The following is a 19,444-nucleotide window of genomic DNA, read 5'->3' on the forward strand; positions in this document are numbered from 1 at the left end:
ATTTTGAAGTTGGATTTTCTAATTTTGACTCCCTGAATTTTTTCATTCCTTTTTATTCTTTTAATAAATAATTCTATAATGAGTAAAAACAACAGTGGGGACAGAGGGCATCCCTGGCGTGTGCCTCTATTTATTGAAATAAAATCTGAATTGACACCATTAATTTTAATTTGGGCTTTCTGGGAATTATAGATCTTCTCCATCCAGGTTAAAAATTTTTTTCCGATATTAATTTCTTGCATCAATTTTAGTAATGTTTTCCAGTTAACTGAATCAAAGGCTTTTTCAAAGTCTATAAACAACAATCCTAATTTTTTATCGTTATGTATTTCGTAAAATTCCAATGTGTCCAAAATGATTCTAATGTTGTCTCTTATATGTCTATTTGGCATAAAGCCTCTTTGATCTTCTCCAATTAGGTCTGATAAACATTTTTTCAATCTTTTAGCCAAAATTGATGCAAAAATTTTATAATCATTATTTAATAATGATATCGGTCTATAATTTGCTATGTCCAAAGGGTCTTTTCCTTCTTTATGAATCACAACTATTTCTGCTTGTTTCCAGGAGCTAGGGATATCTCCGATTAACGCCTCGTTTATTACTTGTTGAAGAGGAGATGTTAATTCTTCCATAAACGTTTTATAAAACCTTGCTGTCAGTCCATCATTGCCTGGGGCTTTATCGATTTTTAGTTGGGAGATAGCCTCCCTTACTTCCATTTTTGTAACAGGTTGGTTCAGTTGTTGTCTCGTATCCTCCGACAGGCTGTCAAACTGCAACTCCTTAACATATTTGTCCCATAGCTCCTCATCTACTTCTTTTTCTGAATACAATTTCTCAAAGAAAAATTGAAATTCTTTTCTGATATCTTCTTGTTTGGTAATTATTGTATCTTTTCTTTTGATTTTGTTTATGGCTTTTTTTGCTTTATCTTTCCTTAACTTATTTGCCAGCCATTTACCAGTTTTGTTCGCATGCTCAAAGTATTTTTGTTTTGCCTGTTTTAGTCTTTTCTCCAATTCAGATGTTGCTTCTATTTCTATCTGTTTTTGAATTAGCTTTATCTCATTTTGAATAGCTTTGCATTTTGGATTATGTTTTAATTGTTCTTCTTTATCTTTTAGAATATTGTTCAGTATTACTCTTCCTTGCTTCTTGTTTTTTTGCCATATTATATTCTGCTGCGTGAGAAAACCTCTAATCACGGCCTTCCCTGCATCCCAGACCGTAGCTAAGTTTACTTCACCGTTTTGATTTTCTTCGAAGAAGAATCTAATCACCTCCTTTCCTTTGCTAACTATCTTCTTATCCTTTAACAATTCCTCATTCAAATACCATCTCAATTTTTTTTCTGATTCTCTAAATGAAATTTTAATTGGATTGTGGTCGGATATACCCCTGTTTAAAGTTTCCATACCATCCACATCCCTTACCAACGAGTTTGATACAAGACATAAATCAATTCTTGAGAGGGAATCGTGCCTAGGTGAAAAAAAAGTAAAGCTGCTCTCATTGTTGCGGAGGAACCTCCATACATCTACCAATGTTAGATTTTTCATCATATCAAAAAATTTCTGTGGTAGTTTCCCTTGGTTGTTTTTTATCTTGTTACTTGATCTCCTGTCCAGTTTTGGCTCTATGACTCCATTAAAATCCCCAATCATAATGGTATGTTCATAGTCGTACTCTAAGATTTTTTCCTGCATTTTTTTATAGAAAAGACCTTTATTTTCTTGTGGACTGTATATTCCTATTAATAAGACTTTCTTTTCTTTCCAGCATACTTCTACTCCTACATAATAGCCATCTTTATCATTAAATACTTCTTTCGAATCAATATGATTTTTGATATACAATACCACTCCTCTCTTGCTTTTACCTAAAGAGGATACATATTCTTTCCCCATTTTTTGGTTTTGGAGTAATCTAATATCTTTGGTTTTTATGTGGGTTTCCTGCAAACAAATCACGTCTGTGTAGTTTCTTTCCAAGAATAGAAAAACTTTTTTTCTTTTCTGGGGAGAGTTCATTCCTTTGATGTTCCACGATAAAATCTTCATGTTGTAATCTAAATAGAGAAAGCCTCACCAAAGACAATTTCAAAAACCAAAAAGGATATCGAAAAAATTACTTTATTAAAGACGAATTTTAAACCAATTCCATTACTAGGTTATTGGGTCAATAATTGATTTAACTTTATAAAATTTAACTTCGGTTTCAAACTATTATACAGTTATATCTATTTATTTATCCAGTTGCTTATTCTCCCCCTCCCTCTCCCTCTTTCTCCCTTCCATCTTTCACATCCAGTTCTTTCTTCAAGCCTTTTAAAAATAATTTTGCCTTTTCAATGGAGTTCAATCTCACTTTCTTCTGTTTCCAAGTGACCGTCAGGCCTTCGATTTCCTCCCATCTGAACAAGATTTTTTGCTTTTTTAACTCCTCCGTAAGGAAGCTGTATTCTTTCCGTTTCTTCAGCACTTTTCCGGGGATATCTTTCAGAATTCTGATTTCAGTGTCCTCGATTATCAGTTTCGTGGTGTAGCTACGATTTAAGATGATGTCTCTGGTCTGTTTCCTGACAAAATAAACCACTACGTCCCTCGGGAGGCCTTTCAATTTTGCTACTCGAGAGTTGATTCTATAAGCCCGATCTATCTCCCATGGGAATTGTTCTTCAGGTTCGTCAATATATTTTGCCAGTATCGGACTTAAATAAACGTACAGATTTTCGTTTACGTTTTCTGGAAGGCCTCTTAATTTTAGACAGTTTTCTCTTTGTTTTATCATCATTTTCAACATTAACTCTTGTTCATCTTCATGTTCCCTTTCTAGTGCTTCTACTTTAGCTTCTAGTTTATCAGTTACCAGTTCTAAATTTTTCACCCTTCCATTCATCTCATTTAAGTCCAATTCAATTTTGTCCAATCTTGTTGTTATATCTATTCTTGATGCCATGATCTCTTGGTTTGTCTCTTTCTGAAGTTTCCGCATTTCCTCCATTAAGAGTGCGTTCTGATCTGTTCCTTTTGCAGACATTTCTATAGAAGGTCTTCTTACAGCACCCGTCCCCAATTGGTTGGTCTGCTTCCTTGTTAACATCTTTGAAAAAGTTGGAAAGAACACAGGAAGACAGCACCAATTTATCAAGACCCTAATGATGTAAATTGGGTGTTCTAATCGTAACTCTAATCAATTAACTAACTACACAGTGATAGACCCAATTCTATGCAGCACTCTTATCCAGAATTAAATTATTTTGAAACTCTGACCCACAAAGCTAAATTACCAGCTTCAGCTTTTATTTAAACAGATGGGCAAAAACAAAACAAAAGGAGATAAAGAAAAAAGGAAAATATGATAATTGAGATCCTAAAGGGAAATGGGGAAATAGAGAGCCTCTTTAAAAAAACATATTTCTCCCTATTATCCCAAAGAAAAATTAAAGCCAAAGACTTACTTAAAAAGAAAACTCTTAAATTGCAGTTGCCACTCTCTGTTACAGTAGTATCTCTTCAGCCAAACAGTAGATTCTAAAAAGTAAATACCGAAAAGCTGTATATTTTACTAATGTTACCTAATGGGTCTGATGTTTTAAAATATATTAAGCTATTTTTACTTGTTTTCTAATACTTCTCCCCCCCTTTCTTTTGGCAAATATTCTATGTCAAGTATGTATAAATGTTTTAATTTGCTTTTTCCCCCCCCTTTCAAATTGATCACTAAATTATTATTTTTAACAGTTTCTAACAATGATAATAATAATAAAAAAGAAAAAAAAATTCAATCTTTAGTCAGATAGGGCACTGTTGCATATAAAGAACAAACCAGCAAAGACAAATCAAGGTTTTAGTCAACCAAAACCCACTGTATAAATTCACTTTCTTCCCCACCAAAGGAGGGGAGGGTCAGCCTTATAAATAATGTTTTATACTTACAAATAACAATACTTACACTAATCTCAACAGTTGCCCACTTGTCTTAAAGTTTCTTTCTAAGCCAACAATGTAACTTTCCTCCAGCAATACTCCTAATCTCTTGTTAAGCCAGCTGCATCCAATTTAGAGTAGCGATGTTACTATTCCCTCCAAGTGGACTCAGCTGTGCAAGGTTGACTGCAAATAGATGTATAATCAGCTATAGACAATTAACCCTCAAAACACTCTCCCAGCACTCAGATCAGCCTTCTCAGGTTTCCAACTTGCCGCTGCTTTTCCCTCCTCAGCCGAGTTTCTTTAAACTCCTTGCCAGGTTTTATTGGCTCTCCTCTCCTCTTCCTTCCCCTCCCCTCTCCCTCCTCCTCTCCCCCCTCCCTCTTCTCCACTTTCTTCACGCTCTCCAAGTCCAAAGACAAAGTTCCACTAGCAAAGCAAACTGAGGAGAACTACCCAAGGTCTAAATCTCTGAATTCAAACGTTCAAACAGAAATTGCAACTGAGATCCAGCCAAGTGTCCCAGTCGCCCAAAATCAGCCTTAGTAAATTGTTTAATCAGCTAAAGTCATCTCCAAAATAGTCCCAATAATAATAAGGACAAGCAGCCGATGTCTGGTTGTATCCGTGGAGAAAAGGAGAGTAAAAGGTTTTCTCTTTGATGTCTCCCAGTCTGGTGTTGCTATGGTAATCCAGTCCTCACACAGACGAGAGAGGGGAAAGAGAGAAACAAATAGAGCAAGCAAGGGGGGTCAGGGAGAGGGAATGGAGAGAGATCAAAGGGAAAAACAAAGCAAGATCAGTAAGAGAAAAAGAGAAGGGAGGAAAGACTTCGGGGTGAGATAGGAAAAAAGTGAAAATATAAAGCTATAGAGATGCGACTCCACAGAGGAAGGTGTAGGAGAAGACAATACAAGGTAAGTGGAATAAACTGAGTTGGGGGAAAAAAAACTCCAGATCCAGAAAGAGCCGCTCCCTATTTAGACTTTTTTGGTGATCTGGAGCCGCTGCTCTCTCGCCGCCATATCAGCCCCTCACTCCAGTTCCCGACATGTCTCGCCTCCTTTTCGTGCTCCTTTGTATCTCCACTCCACTCCAGCCAAGGATCCGTTGTGTGGAAGCTTCCTTTGGTAGGGTTTGAAAAAATTCTAACTGTCTTTTTTCTTCAGTTTAAAAAGTTTAAAAGTGGTGGCATCGCGATCGCACCCAAGCCGCGGCTTGGGGCTGTGCGCTTGCGGCCGTGGTAGCTCTAGGTGCCTTAGACTCCCGCTTGCTTACTTCGATATTCGCTGTTTTTTTCCTTTAGTTACAGGAGTTAAGGCCCTTTTTTTGAGCCCCTCTGCCTCTCCCTTTGCCTGGGAGATACTTTTGAGTGAGTGGTACCTTACCCCACTCCTCCCGTCGCCGCAAATCGCGATCCCCTTCAGGAGCCTGTCTTGTAAGGGTGATCAGGGCTCTGCCATACCACCGGAAGTCCTTCTCAGTCTCCTTGAACACAGCTTTGGGGCATATTTTGCTGAAAGAGACCCAGGTTCAGGGCCACCAGGACCCCCTTCCTACCTAATGGCCAACAGAGAGGTCAAGCAGAGGGACTTGGGCTCCAAGAGAAAGAGGCTGGCAAAGCACAACAACTCTTTGGTGAGTCGCCATCCTGACTATTAATTTCATTTGTGTCACTGCTGGGGCAGCATGAAAGCAAGTGGCGAACATATTGTTCCAGTTTGGCAGAGAAAGTCCTGGTTAATCCCCTGTCACCCCACTTTTTCAGGGGCTTTCAAAAATGTCCAGGTTACTCTCTCCTCCTCCCACTTTCCCCCCTTCTCCTCAGCTTTCTTGGATTGCTGCAGAATGACTTCCAAGGAGTTTGCACCCCATAAACTCAAAAGGGGGACAGGAGAGGAGATAAGTTGCCAGGGTCTTCCCTTGTCAGGAGGCTGAGGCAAAAGCAAACTGCTGTGCCCTTCCTAGCTTGTGTGATCTTCCTCATAAACAACTTTGGCCATCCTCACCACCTTCTAGTGTTGCTTGTCCACATGTGCCTTGTTTTTCCTGTCTGTAAAATGTTGGGGATATGGGAGACCATGTCTGGATCTAAATTGGGGGGTGGGCCCAGTGGCCCTCAAGTCCAGAGTGATCCCCAGAACTGTTTTTTAAAAACGACATTTGCCTCTGAAATTTGGCAAGAAATGGCTAAATACACCATAATTCTTTTGTGGCTAAATGTACTGTATGTGTTGGGATTCTCAGTATCCAAATCCATCCTGAATATCCCAGCCATGGTCTAAATTATATTTTTTATTATATTTTATATTATATTTAAAAGATTCAATACAAACTGATCTCAAAGGCAGTAGCTTTTTGCTTGCTAACAGAATTAAAAGTTTATTTCCTGGACTGAATTCTGAAGTGATGAAATAATATTTGGATGCACCATGTTCTTTCCTCCCCTTTGGCTTAGTCACTCTCTGGATGAGGGCTATTTTCTATTTCAGGTGACCTTTGCAGATGTGGCAGTATATTTCTCTGAGGATGAATGGAATCTGTTGACAAAGAAACAGAAACTTTTGTACAATTATGTAATGATGGACAATTATGAGAATGTGGCTTCTGTAGGTAAGGAACCTGAACCCATTGCTCTTTCTATAAAGACTGAGGGCCCTTTCATACTCTATTATCATGTCGCTATGGTTCCACTAAAATTATAGAATCATAGAGTTGGAATAGAGCACAAGGGCCATCCAGTTCAACCCCTTTCTGCCATGCAGGAATACACATTCAAATCACCCCCAAAAGATGGCCATCCAGCCTCTCTCTAAAGACCTCCATAGAAGAGGACTCCACCAAACTCTAAGGGAGTATATTCCACTGTCAAAGAGCTCTTACTGTCACAAAGTCCCTCCTAATGTTTAGGTGGAACCTCTTTTCCTGTGGCTTGCATCCATTGTGGTATCTCCATTTCTCTGTAGCAGCAAAAAGCAAGCCTTCTCCTTGCGCAACATGACATCCTTTCAAATATTTAAACATGGATATCATATCCACTCTTTATCTTCTTTTCTCCAGGATAAACATAACCAGATCTCTAAGCTGCTCCTCATAGAGCTTGATGTTTTCCAGACCCTTCACCACTTTGGTTGCCCTCCTTTGGACATGCTCCAATTTGTCAACATCCTTTTTGAATTGTGGGGCCAGAACTGGACACAGGATTATTCCAAGGGAGGCCTGACCAAAGCAGAATAGAGAGGCACTATTACTTCCCTTCTATGTGGGGTTGCCCCTGAGATCTCCTCCAAACCCCATCAGTATTCCATGCCTGTCTTATAGATGTTTTAAAGCTGTTTTAAGGCTGCTTGCTGGCACTTGACCCTCACCAAAATAGGAGTCCAGGTCCCAGCCCCCTTCCTCTGACTTTGCCAATGAGTTATTGGAATCTGACTCCAACTTAATTTAATATCAAATAGGGAGGAGTAAACATAGGGCTAAATCTTGGGCTAATACTTTCCTCTCTTAACTCTGATATTCAGTATTATCTATCATTATCCTTCTTTACAGAAGAACTTGTCACTCATGGGAGAGTCCACACAGGAGAGAAGCCATGCAAATGTCAGCATTGTGGGAACTGTTTTTCTCAGCAGTCCTACCTAGTGATACACAAAAGAATCCACACAGGAGAGAAGCCATTCAAATGCCAGCATTGTGGGAAATGTTTTTCTTGGCCGTCAATCCTACTGACACACCAGAGAATCCACACAGGAGAGAAGCCATTCAAATGCCAGCATTGTGGGAAATGTTTTTATTTGAAGTCAAACCTAGTGACACACCAGAGAATCCACACAGGAGAGAGGCCATACAAATGCCAGCATTGTGAGAAATGTTTTTCTTTGAAGGGAGATTTAGTGAAACACCAGAGAGTCCATACAGGAGAGAAGCCATACAAATGCCAGCATTGTGGGAACTGTTTTTCTTGGCAGTCAAACCTAGTGACACACCAGAGAATCCACACAGGAGAGAAGCCATACAAATGCCAGCAGTGTGGGAAATGTTTTTCTCAGAGGTCAAGCCTATTCAATCACCAGAGAGGCCACACAGGAGAGGAGCCACACACATCCAAGCAGTGAACGAACATTATTTTTGTAAAGAAGGAATACAAAAATACTTTTTCAATCCGGCAGTGATAAGAAAAGGCCCTTATGATTTTATTTGTACATTTTTTCTGTCCATATGTCTGTTTATGTTTTAAAGTTATGTTTTGTTAAGTTTAGGTTTTAATTGCTGCTAGTATAGATAATTGTTTTGAGTTTTAAATTTGGCTGGGCATTATGGACTGTGGTTTAGGTTAGTTAGATGGGGGGCTGGGATTTATTGCAGCTAGAATAGCAATGATAGCATTCAGAATTTGTGGGATGTTGGCTGAAGAAAGTTGGGGACCGGTAGTAACAGAAAGGGAGCTAGCTTCTTCGAATGTCTGGGGCAGGGAGAGATTGTGCATGTGAGAAGGATGGCGAAGTGGGGCTGGTTAATAATGGGGGATAGATGGTGGGAATTGTAGGTGGGGGCTAGGTTTGGTAGAAGGTGGAGTTTTAGGTTTTCGGGTTTCAATATATTCTGGGCAGTTCTGGCTTAAACATATTTCTGATATGTGTTTTCAATAAAGGTCTTTGCTGTTTCGACACACTGGATTCTTTGATGCACAGAATTTGTGAATATGCACAAAACTGACACTTTCTTCTCTCCTGAATCCTCATCTCCATTCCCAGCTTTCCTGCCTTTCCTGGGCTCCATTGTGGCCTCTTCAAAATTTCCTCAAAAGAAGGAAGGGAGGGAGGGAGGAAGGGAGGGATGGGAGGCTGCTGGACCCCCGGAGCACTCCTTCCCTTCCCTCAAAGGCCACCAGTGGAATAAACAGCAGCAGCAGTAAGGCCCTGATGATCCCTGCACATGATAAGAAGGGGCTTTTAGATGAATGTGTGCATGTGCAGTCTCAGACCTGAAGCCATTGCTACCCTCACTGTCTGTTCTGAGGGATGGAAATGGGGGACAACCCTTGTTCCTTTAGAGGAATGGCTTGAGGATCTTCGGGGGGGGGGGGGGCTTGGGGGTTATAAGAAGGAAAGAAGCCCCTCTTCCCTCAAAGAAAGGCCTCCTCTCCCTCTTTCCTTCCTTGCCTCCTCCTCAGAGGATTCCTTGGGGCCCAGGTACTTAGGGGGTTATTATGAGAAAAGAGGGCGGGGGTCCCTTAGAGAGAGACATGGCCATGGAGGGGATCATGATCCAAATATAAAAAGGTCTTTGAGGAGCCCCCTCCCTCCTTGAAAGTGGAACAGAGGAAAGACCCTGGAATAATGTGTCCAGTTCTGGGCACCATAATTTAAAAAGGATGTGGAGAAAGTGGAGCAATTCCAAAGGAGTGTGACTAAAATGGTGAAGGGTCTGGAAACAATGCCAACCTTAGCGAACTGGGGGTGTTCAGCCTAGAGAAGAGACGGTTAAGAGGTGATATGATAGCCCTGTTTAAATACTTGAAGGGATGTAATCTTGAGGAGGGAGGAAACTTGTTTTCTAATGCTCCAGAGACTTGGACCCGGAACAATGGATGCAAGCTCCAGGAAAAGAGATTTCACCTCAACGTTAGGAAGAAGGAACTGGCAGTAAGAGCTGTTCGACACTGGAACACACTCCTTCCTCAGAGTGCAGTTGAGTCTCCTTCCTCAGAGGTCTTTAAGAGGCTGGATGGCCATCTGTAGGGATGCTTTGATTGAGATTTCCTGCATGGCATAATAGGGTTGGACTGGATGGCCGTTGTGGTCTCTTCCAACTCTATGATTCTATGAATCCATGAGTATATACAGTATAGCCCTCAGAATTCCAAAGCATGGAGCCTCAATCTGCATTAATCCTACAGTGTAGGTGCAGCTTTATTATCTGTCTTTTATTGCCCTTTGTCCATATGAATAAGAAGGGGAATGGCCTCTGCCTGCATTGAGATCCTTCACTATCATCTTAACTGAGAAGCTCTACAGACCACCCCTAAGGGACGGCCTGCAGTCGCCCCTTTTTGCGACGGATCAGGGCTGCGGCAGGCTCACCCTGTGGCCCTGATCTGGCCTGTCAAGGGTGCGAAAAGGAGCCACAAAAAGCAGCTCCTTTTTGCGCCCTCAAAAGGGCACCATAGCCGCATGGCCACAGCTATGCAGCACTTCTTTGGGGCTGCATCATGTGGAGCAGCACATGGCATCAGGGCATCCTGGGAGGCAGAGTTGGGCATGAAACTTGAGGACACTATGCCCTGACACCGTTCCTATGCCGGCCTTAATGGCCGGTGTGTACAGGGCCTGAATAGAATCAGAGGCAGCATGTAGGCCTGTGGCTCCATCACGTAGTGGTTTGAGCACAAGTTTATGACTCTCGGGACCAGGGTTTGAATCCTAACTCAACTGTGAAAGCCACTGAGTGACCGTAGTCAGGCTACACTCTCCCAGCCTCAGAGGATGATCAAGGTAAAGCCCCTCTGAAGAAATGTGACAAGAAACCTCCTGATAGGGTCACCATAAGTCAGAAATGACTTGAAGGCACACAACAACTGTTATTTATTTGTTTATTGTAACCTAAAACATAACATAAACATGACATGACATACAAAATGACATAAAATATATAATAAGAATTCGTTTCATTCTCTTTCTCTCCTTCCTGAGATATCTATGCTTGGTGTTTATACATATTTTTGGTAATGTTCCTTCCTTATATACACATGATAATAGATAATAATAAAGGCTGCACCTACAATGTAGAATCAATGCTGTTACTTATATACAAATGATTTTTGGATCTATCTTAAATATAGGGATAATCCCAAATTCTGAATAACTATACAACAGCTTCTCTTACTTAATCCTAAAACCAACAGTTGACATTTCTCCCAACATGTTACTTAAATATTTCATTTCCAGTTCCCAAATACTGACAAGTTTCCCTAGGCTTTTATATGGGGTAGATGTATTAAATAATGCGTTTTCACTTCTGTATGTTTTTAACCTTAATTTTATACTGTTTTAATGGTCTTATTTTAAATTGTTTTTTTAAAATTGTTTTAAAGGTGTTTTATCTTGAGAGCCGCCTTGGGAGAAAGGCGCTGTATAAATAAATAAACAAATTCATGAGACATATCCATTTGTCTATTTCAGCCATTTCCAATAGTTTTAATGACCGATCTTGCACCAAAAGGATTGAACTCTTTACATTTCGATGCTATTAAGATTCTGGCTACCAATGTCACATAACTCAATATTTTAGCATCTCTGCCGGACGAAGAAGCCAGTGAAGCTTTGAAAGTTTGCACGATGCAACTTTTTCCCCATTTTGGGAGGCCAATAAAGGTATATATTTTGTATTGTGGACAAGTCTTGGTTTCCAAATCTTTGATCATCTTCACTCATCTTTTTCTGGAGACATTATTTCAGCTTGTCCACATCCTCTTGAATCGTGCTGCCCAGAACTGGACACGGGATTCCAGGGGAAGCTTGACCAGAGTAGAATACAGTGGCACTATTACTTCCTATGATCTAGAGTCCTGCTGATTCAGCCTGGAATCATTCTAGCTTTTCTGCCTGCTGCTCCACACTGTTGACACGTTTAGCTTGGTGTCTACTAAGACTCCAAGATCCGTTTCACAAGTGCTCCTTTCAAGCAAGGTGTCACCCATCCTAAGCTGAGCCTGTCATACTTTGGACATGCCACGAGAAGACCTGAATCACTAGAGAAAGACAATAAAGCTTGGCAAGGGAGACGGAGGGAGCCAGGGTGCAGTAGTGGACTCCTCCTGCCCTTCCCCTGGCCTCCAGTTGTGGACGATGGATCTGGAGACCAGGGTTCAAATCCCCGCTCGGCCATGTAAACCCACTGGGTGATCTTGGGCAAGTCATATGCTCTCAGCCTCAAGGGAAAACCATGGCAAACCTCCTCTGAACAAATCTTACAAGAAAACCCCATGATAGGTTCACTTTGGGGTCACCATGACATCCTGCATTTTGCATTGCCTTGGCCTCCTTTGCGGTGATAGCGAACATTTCTAGGTCCACGTGCCGGGGGCGGGACTTCTGCCCTCTGTGGGTGGGACTTCACCCATCCATGGGCAGGGCTTCCACCATTGGAGGCGGGGCTTCCAGGGCAGGAAGAAACAGCTAGAAGCCGGGGGAAATTAGGGGGGTGACGGGTACATGCTGTTGCTCCTGCTCCTCCTGCCCTTCCCCTGGCCTCCATCTGTCTCTCAGATGGGGAGAGTAGGGGCCCGTGGTGGGGAGGAGCAATGGGCCCGCGCCTCTGCTGCTCTCCGCGAGGCTTTGCCAGTCCTGAGGTCTACTTCCAGGGACCATTGGATTTGATTCAAATTTCTGCATGTGTTTCACTTCAAAGTGTTTTAAAAGGCTGTTGGCTCTTCTCTTTTAATTTGCCATATTTTTAAATACAGATTAAGCCCACTTAAATCACTCTTGTCTTAAATTGCATTGCCATCTTGTGGCACCTGTGAGACTAACTGAGCAAAAGAAGTTGAAGCATAAACTTTTGTAGACTTGGTCTCCGTCCCCAAATGCATGGAGTCAACAGGTGCCCAAGAAAGACCTTAGATCCTTCCTGAGCACCCTCTCACTCCTTGCATCTGCCGAAGGAGATCAAGTCTACAAAAGCTGATGCTAAAACTTCTCTCGAAGGCAAAAGACCTGGTCCAGCTCCTCTTGGCTTCTCCACTGGGTTTTTGGCACAACTGGCCTCACTTTTATCTTTCACACTGTCCTTTCTCTTCTCCATTTCTGGACTAAATTCAGCAGGTAGTGAACTCGGGCTTGGAGCTGCTTCTCCTGTGGCCTTTTGTATTTCTCAACTAACATGACCTTTGGATGGGAAAATAAAGAACAAAAAGAAAATAAAATCTCACTTAGTTTTTAATTAAAATTCCCTGCCGGAGCAGGAGAAACAAGAGTTGGAAGGCGAGATTGTGAACCTGATGTGAACATTGTTTTCTGGGGGCAGGTTGTAGGTGGCACATCTGGTTCACATGGTCATCATGGTATTACTGGTTGTTGTTTTGTAATTGGAAAACAACAATATATGCTCTTTGATTGCAGTTTTTCTCCTTCTCATTCTGTATTAATAAACATAACACTGAGAAATAACAGACACGTAAAGGTAATGATGCAATAAACAAACAAATGAGTTTCGACAACGATTTCCAAATCATGTCAGACAGGAAAACCCAGCAAGACAAATCATTTGGACCTGTGTACCTTTCTACAAACAGATGCAGGAGGTTTAAAGGGAGATGTGTCTATTTTTGTTTACATATACAATGCAGATATCCCAAATCTCCAACAAAAATGTTGTATAATCAAATATTCACTTGTATCTGGGAAATGTCTAATTAACAATTTGTAAGCCACTCTGATAGCCTTGGTTGAAGAGCGGGGCATAAGTAAACTATTATTATTATTAGTTGTGTGTTTATTTTGGTAAGGAATTCACTTTATATACTCCCCCCCCCCCCCCCAGTAGTGATAGGCATTGATCTGCACCTTTTAATATATCTAAATGATAGGCTCTGACCTGCACCTTGATATCAAAAGTGCATCTTGACCTGAGTAGCTGTATGGCCCTAGCATGGGATCCAAATAACAGGGTCCCACTGAAACAAGGGGAAGCCATGGGTTTTGATATGTAAATTAATTTCCTTTCCCAGCTGTGAAGATGGGTGAGATCATGCCAGGAGCTGCTTAGCTGCTATCAGGCAGATGTCTTAAGGCAGTGTTTCTCTCTTGTGATTGAGGGGGAGCCATTTGAATCAAAGGAATGGCATTTTCATAGCCATTTGGGTCCCTACTCTAGCAGAAACATTTGGTAAGATCAAAACATGGACCCAAGATGTGAAATACACTTCAAACAGTTTCAGACTGATTGCCCTTTGTCTAGAGACCCTGTTAAACCCTTAAAAGGTCTCCTAAATTTAGGGATGTGCTGCTGCCAGCCACTCTCAGCTGCCTCCCTCACCCAGGTCAGTCACCGGCCTGTCTCTGGTCATTTTGCAGCCAACATCTATGTCAGTTTGAAGTCAGAGTCGCTCTGACCTGGTCTGCTAAGCCTTAAATATTAAGCAGACTTACAAACCCTCACACAAATTGCTTCCCAAGATAAAACCCCTACATCAGGTGAGTATTACCATGAGAAAAGCCTATTATCTATCCCAGTTCTACCACGTTATTTCCTGAGCCTTGTATGAATGCATGTGCATATGCGCCTGTGTTTGTTTGAACCCCTGTTTCCAATAAAAGAGACACTGATTGTACTTAGAGCCTCTGCCTCATTTCTGGATTTCTCATTCCTGGTATACAGATCGAAGGGGCGATCCCTGAGGTGTAGCAACAGGCCTCCTCTTGTGACCTTGTGCTAATTAAATTCCCCATTGATAATTTGGTCACTGTTCACTGTTACAGTAGAAAGGTGGTATGTAAATAAACCTGACTTGCCTCATAAAATTCACTGAACGGCTCTCACTAAAGACAAAGGTCTGTCTCCCTTTATGTCTAAGCCCCTTAGTGGCTTCCATTTTAATGGGACAGTGAATCCATGTTGGTTTTAATTTGACTGTCCAAGGCATTGAATTTATTGGGGGGGGGGGGGGGGGGGAGAGAGTTCATTAAAAAGTTTGGGGTGGATGTAATGCTCCCCTGCCCTGACCTCCGTTACTTTAAGGATAAATTCTCAGTGGGGAGGAATAACTGACTCTCTTTGCAAGACAGCCAGATGCTAACACACTGCCCAACTCTAAAACCCCATGGAAAGTGCATAGGCTTCTTCTGTACCTTGTCAGTTAGTTCCAGGTCGTCATCTGATTCTATGAGATCCATGTTCCTGTAGCCATGCCAGTAAGATCCCAGCGGCAAATGTGAGTCATCCTCCAATCCGCATTCAACATCCAAATGGCTGCTTTGACTCTGTAGGTCAGAGAAAACCTGTCCATTTGAACAAAGAATAGAAAGATGAGCTGGTGCCCCTTTTCTATATTGCGGCTTTTCTCCTAAGGCCAAGAACCTCTTGCATAAAAGTGTCCCAGACTCACTTGGATCTCTTCCTCTGGGTCAGAAAGAATGGTCTGGTTCAGGATCGCCGTCTCTTCTTCATTTCGCATGATGCCTTTATCATTCATCTTAAGGCCAGACAATTTTGTTGAGGGACCTTTCTTCTTTCCAAGTCCTTTGTCTGGAGAAGATTTTTTTAAAAATATAAGAACAGTCTAACAAATAAATACAATTTTACCTCAGCAAATTAAGTGAAACTCAGAAGAAGCATCATAGGATCCATCAGGCAGAACTCTCTTCATCATGTGAACGTTTAACAGGTTCGCTAGTGGTCAAGTTGAAGGCAGTTCTTCATTAGTCTGTGTTCAAAGGAGGTTTGTCATAGGCCACCTCCACCGAATGAATGTGGATGAAATGCCCACCAGCCTCTATGCCTAGAAAAGAAATTGAGGGCACCTTCCTGGTAGGATTTTTCTTGGTCTGCCTCCCAAATAATATGTCTTCTGTGAAAGATTACAAGCCTTGTGTTTTTTAAGGAGCCAAACTGTCTCTAAGAATGGCCATGGAAGAGGTTCATACATTTCTGCACTTGGTTGAGAAAGTGGAAGGAGACACACTTCTCTCTTCTTGCTTGATCTTGGGGTCATTTAGTGGAGATGGGAAATTCAGGACAGACAACAGCAAAACAAAAACCACATTTCACACAGTTCATGTAAACTTTGACAGACTGTGACTTCCATATTATTGGGGCATTGAATTTCAACAACAATTATGATAATTAGCTTCTTATTCCCAAAAGCAGAGAGTTTTCTGAAATCTGAAAGAGTGTGTTTATCACCCGGAGGTTTTTGCAGCTCTTTGCAGCTCAGATCCGAAGCCACTGCAGGTCAAACGATGCGAATCCACGCGAAAATGTGAGTGTCATCACACAGGATTCCTTTCTATGGGGGCTCCTTCCATGGGGCTTCCACAGTGGTTCCAAAGTGACCCCTCATTTTGGTGAAATAGGTAACAAGCGAATGCTCAGAAATTGCTTCCAAGCTCACTCCGATTCCACTCCGAATTGGTCTGGTGTGGAATGCAGCTCTGCTTCTGCTCTGTTTCACCACTGCAAAACCCCCGGTTGCAAATTTCCCATGATGCAGTGCTGCAATTCCCCCCACTTCCTTCCGGTGGTCCTTTCGCTTTCAGGGCAACTGAGGGGGGGAATAGGCAGCCAATGGGAGCAGAGGAAGGTCCAGGTAAAGGGAAGGAGGCCACGCCCCCTCAGGAATGGGGAGCCAATGGGAAAATCACATTAGTCCCCATAGACTTCTGTTTTATCCATAAAGAACATTCCTAATACAACGCCGCCCTCTTGTGGATACTCAGGGCACTGCAGCCTCCTTGGGCTTCTCACCAACTTCTATCCTGGAGCGCCATCTGGTGGCCACTCTGGGCAATTCACTAATAGCAATTAACCAAATTAAATGGTATATAAAACAAAAACATGAAACAAGCTAGACAAGGTAACTGTTACATGGAATTGTAATTGGTTGACCAGCCGAACCGAAAGGGTGCTCAACAATGACTCCTTTTCATCCTGGATAGAAGTGACCAGTGCTGTGTCCAGTGGGGTCCTTTCCTGGGCCCAGTGCTATTCAACATCTTTATCAATTATTTGGATGACAGAATTGGGGGCATACTTATCAAATTTGCAGATGACACCAAATTAGGAGGAGTAGCTAATACCCCAAAGGACAGGATCAAAATTCAAAAGGACCTGAATAGACTAGAAAGCTGGGTCAAAGCTAACAAAATGAAAATTAACATGGAGAAATGTAAGGTACTGCATTAAGGGCAGAAAAATGAAATGCACAGATATAGGATTATGGGGGACACCTTGATGAATGAAACTATGTGTGAAAGGGATCTAGGAGTCCAAGTAGACCACAAGTTGAACATGAGTCAACAGTGCGATGTGGCAGCTAAGAAGGCCAATGCGATTTTAGGCTGCATCAATAGAAGTATAGAGCCTAGATCAAGGGAAGTAATAGTACTACTCTATTCTGCTCTGGTCAGGCCCCACATGGAATACTGTGTACAGTTCTGGGCCCCACAATTCAAAAAAGGATGTTGAGAAACTGGAGGACACCCAAAGGAGGGCAACTAAAATGGTGAAGGATTTGGAAATCACAATGGGACAGCCTCAGTGCTTCAGGCAATGAGCATCAGCTGCCCTCGGTTCGCCTCTGACATCTTCCTCCTCCATATCTTTAATTTCGACACCATCCACTTCATAAGGTCCTTTAATTCCTTTATGTCTTCCTCCATTCGATAAACGTCTACCTGGGGTTCTTCTGTGCTGGGGCGGCTATCAAGCGACTCCCCCACTGCCAGGTCCCAGGCTGTCACTCTGCCCCCCGACGGCCTTCTTTTCCCCAGTCTGGGGCCGGAAACCCAAATCCTCCAGTGGTGGCCTGGATGGTGTGAGCTTCATAAGGTTTCCCAGTCTTGGGCTTGGCCCTAGTTCCTCTGAAGAAGGCACCTGCTCCTCCACCACCGGGATCTCCAGAACCACCGGGTTCTCCAAGAACTCTTCTTGTTCCTGGGTCTCCATTGGAGGTAAAACTGTGAGACATTGCAAACTGTGAGATCTGGAGTCAGTCCTGTGCTCAGAAAATAAAACTCATTTGAAACAAAAGAAGCTTTATTGATGAATCCAGGCAGAAACACCCATTAACACCTTTTTGCAAAGTCTGAAGTCCAAAGGTACTTGCTCAATCCCTCCCTAAGCCAGCCCCCAATTCCCAAGCTAAAGCAACACAAGCGGAGATTGCATAGATACCAAGGCTGTCTATACTTCCCTTCCCTTCCCTTCTCCCAGACAGCCTCACCTTGAAGAGCAATGTTCCCAAGCCAGCTTCACTCCTCCTTGATAACCATCTACAGCTGCAACCCCAGCCCCTCTCCAAACACCCTGCTTAATCTAAAAGCCACTCCATCTGCCCTTCTATCATTTTCCATTACGTGCTTTCTATAACCCATCACTCTACACTGCCTACTATGGACTGCAACTATAACTCCTACTTTAATAACCAAACCCTAATATTTTTACCCTTTATGACAGAACTCTGACACACAATGGGCCAGTCTCAATCCTTCAGGGACACACCACCAGTTTGAAGTGACAATTCTCCCATCTCAATCATTCAGGCAAGGAGCATCAGCCTGAGGTTGCAATGGGTCAGTCTAAATCTTTCAGGTAAAGAGCACCACCCTGAAGTCACAATAGTACTCTCTCAATGCTTCAGCCAAGGAAACTCAGGCTGAGATCACAATGGGCCAGTCTCAGTGTTTCAGGCAAGCAGCATCAGCCTCAGGTTGCAATGGTCACATCTCAAACCTTCAGATAAGCAGTATTAGCCTAAATTCACAATGATCCCATCTCATTGCTGCAGGCAAGGAGCATCAGCCTGAGGTCGCAATGGGCCAGTCTCATTCAGGTAAGGAGCACCAGCCTGAGGTCACATTATGTCATGAATACCTTTATTTATGCATCTATTCATTTAGGGATTCATGTCATAAGGGTTATAGGTTTAGGTTTAGGTTAGAGTTAAGATAGATGGGATTTATGGTGGGTTAAAATAATATGTTTTAATATGTGCTTTAATAGAAGATACTAGAAAGAGGTAGGGAGATCATGGCTAAAGAATGTGGTTCTTTGCTAGGATTGGAATGTGTGGGAATCACTCTTCTAACAGAGGGTTGAGTTTAAAAGACTGGTCTCTGGAAAAGGAGGGGAAACATAGAGAGTTATGGATATTTTTATATTATATTATGTTGCTATGGGTTTAGGCATATTATATTTTCATGTGGTATCATATTATGTGGAGATTGATAGGGTTTTATATTATAGATAGCTATATATATTGCTAAGCCATAATGTAAATTAAAACCGTTGTGTGGCTGAGTTCTGTGGTCCAAGGCCACAGGTGCAGTGGTTGAGAAAAGGCACATGAGAGCTTCATTGCTTTTAGGAAAGCTGCCAGAATCCCGGATGGGAGGACACTGCACCTAAAAGGGCGGGAGAACGCTGTGCGGGAAAGGGCTACCCGATTAATTAGCTTCATTGGTAAATGGAGTGAGGTGGATGCATATGGTTATAAAAGGGATATGTTTATACCTTCTTTAATTCCTGACAAAAAAGTCACTTCCATTACTTCTTCTTCAATAAAAGCTATTCCTTTTTCAAAGTACTGCTTTTTGTGTTGCAAGATGGGCTGCAATTAGGACCCTGACAGATATCTCTCTCCCCTTCCATTCACCCTTCTATCCCAAAAGGGCTGGAGAGCATACCAAACCAACCATGTGTAATGCCAGGTCAGTCAAAAATACAACGCAGATAGTCTAGGATCTCCTACTGGACGAAGAGGCTGACCTGCCTTGTTTCATGGAGACCTGGCT

At 42.2% G+C, this 19,444-nt stretch overlaps 2 protein-coding genes across 2 annotated transcripts in view; one reads left to right on the forward strand and one right to left on the reverse strand.

Moving 5' to 3' along the window:
- LOC149287748 (uncharacterized) overlaps positions 1-19,444 on the reverse strand; it is a 792,175-nt gene that overhangs the window by 656,196 nt on the left and 116,535 nt on the right. The gene's annotated exons all lie outside the window — the stretch shown is intronic.
- LOC149287765 (uncharacterized) lies at positions 5,411-8,430 on the forward strand. The gene is made up of 3 exons (XM_089492504.1): positions 5,411-5,573; positions 6,428-6,548; positions 7,485-8,430. The coding sequence occupies exons 1-3, from the start codon at positions 5,499-5,501 to the stop codon at positions 8,048-8,050; spliced, it is 762 nt and encodes a 253-aa protein (XP_089348630.1). The 5' UTR covers positions 5,411-5,498; the 3' UTR covers positions 8,051-8,430.

The sequence above is a fragment of the Sceloporus occidentalis genome, unplaced genomic scaffold (assembly GCF_023333645.1).
Source record: "Sceloporus occidentalis isolate IW3139 unplaced genomic scaffold, rSceOcc1.0.p SCAF_57, whole genome shotgun sequence".
Classification (NCBI taxonomy): Eukaryota; Metazoa; Chordata; class Lepidosauria; order Squamata; family Phrynosomatidae; genus Sceloporus; species Sceloporus occidentalis.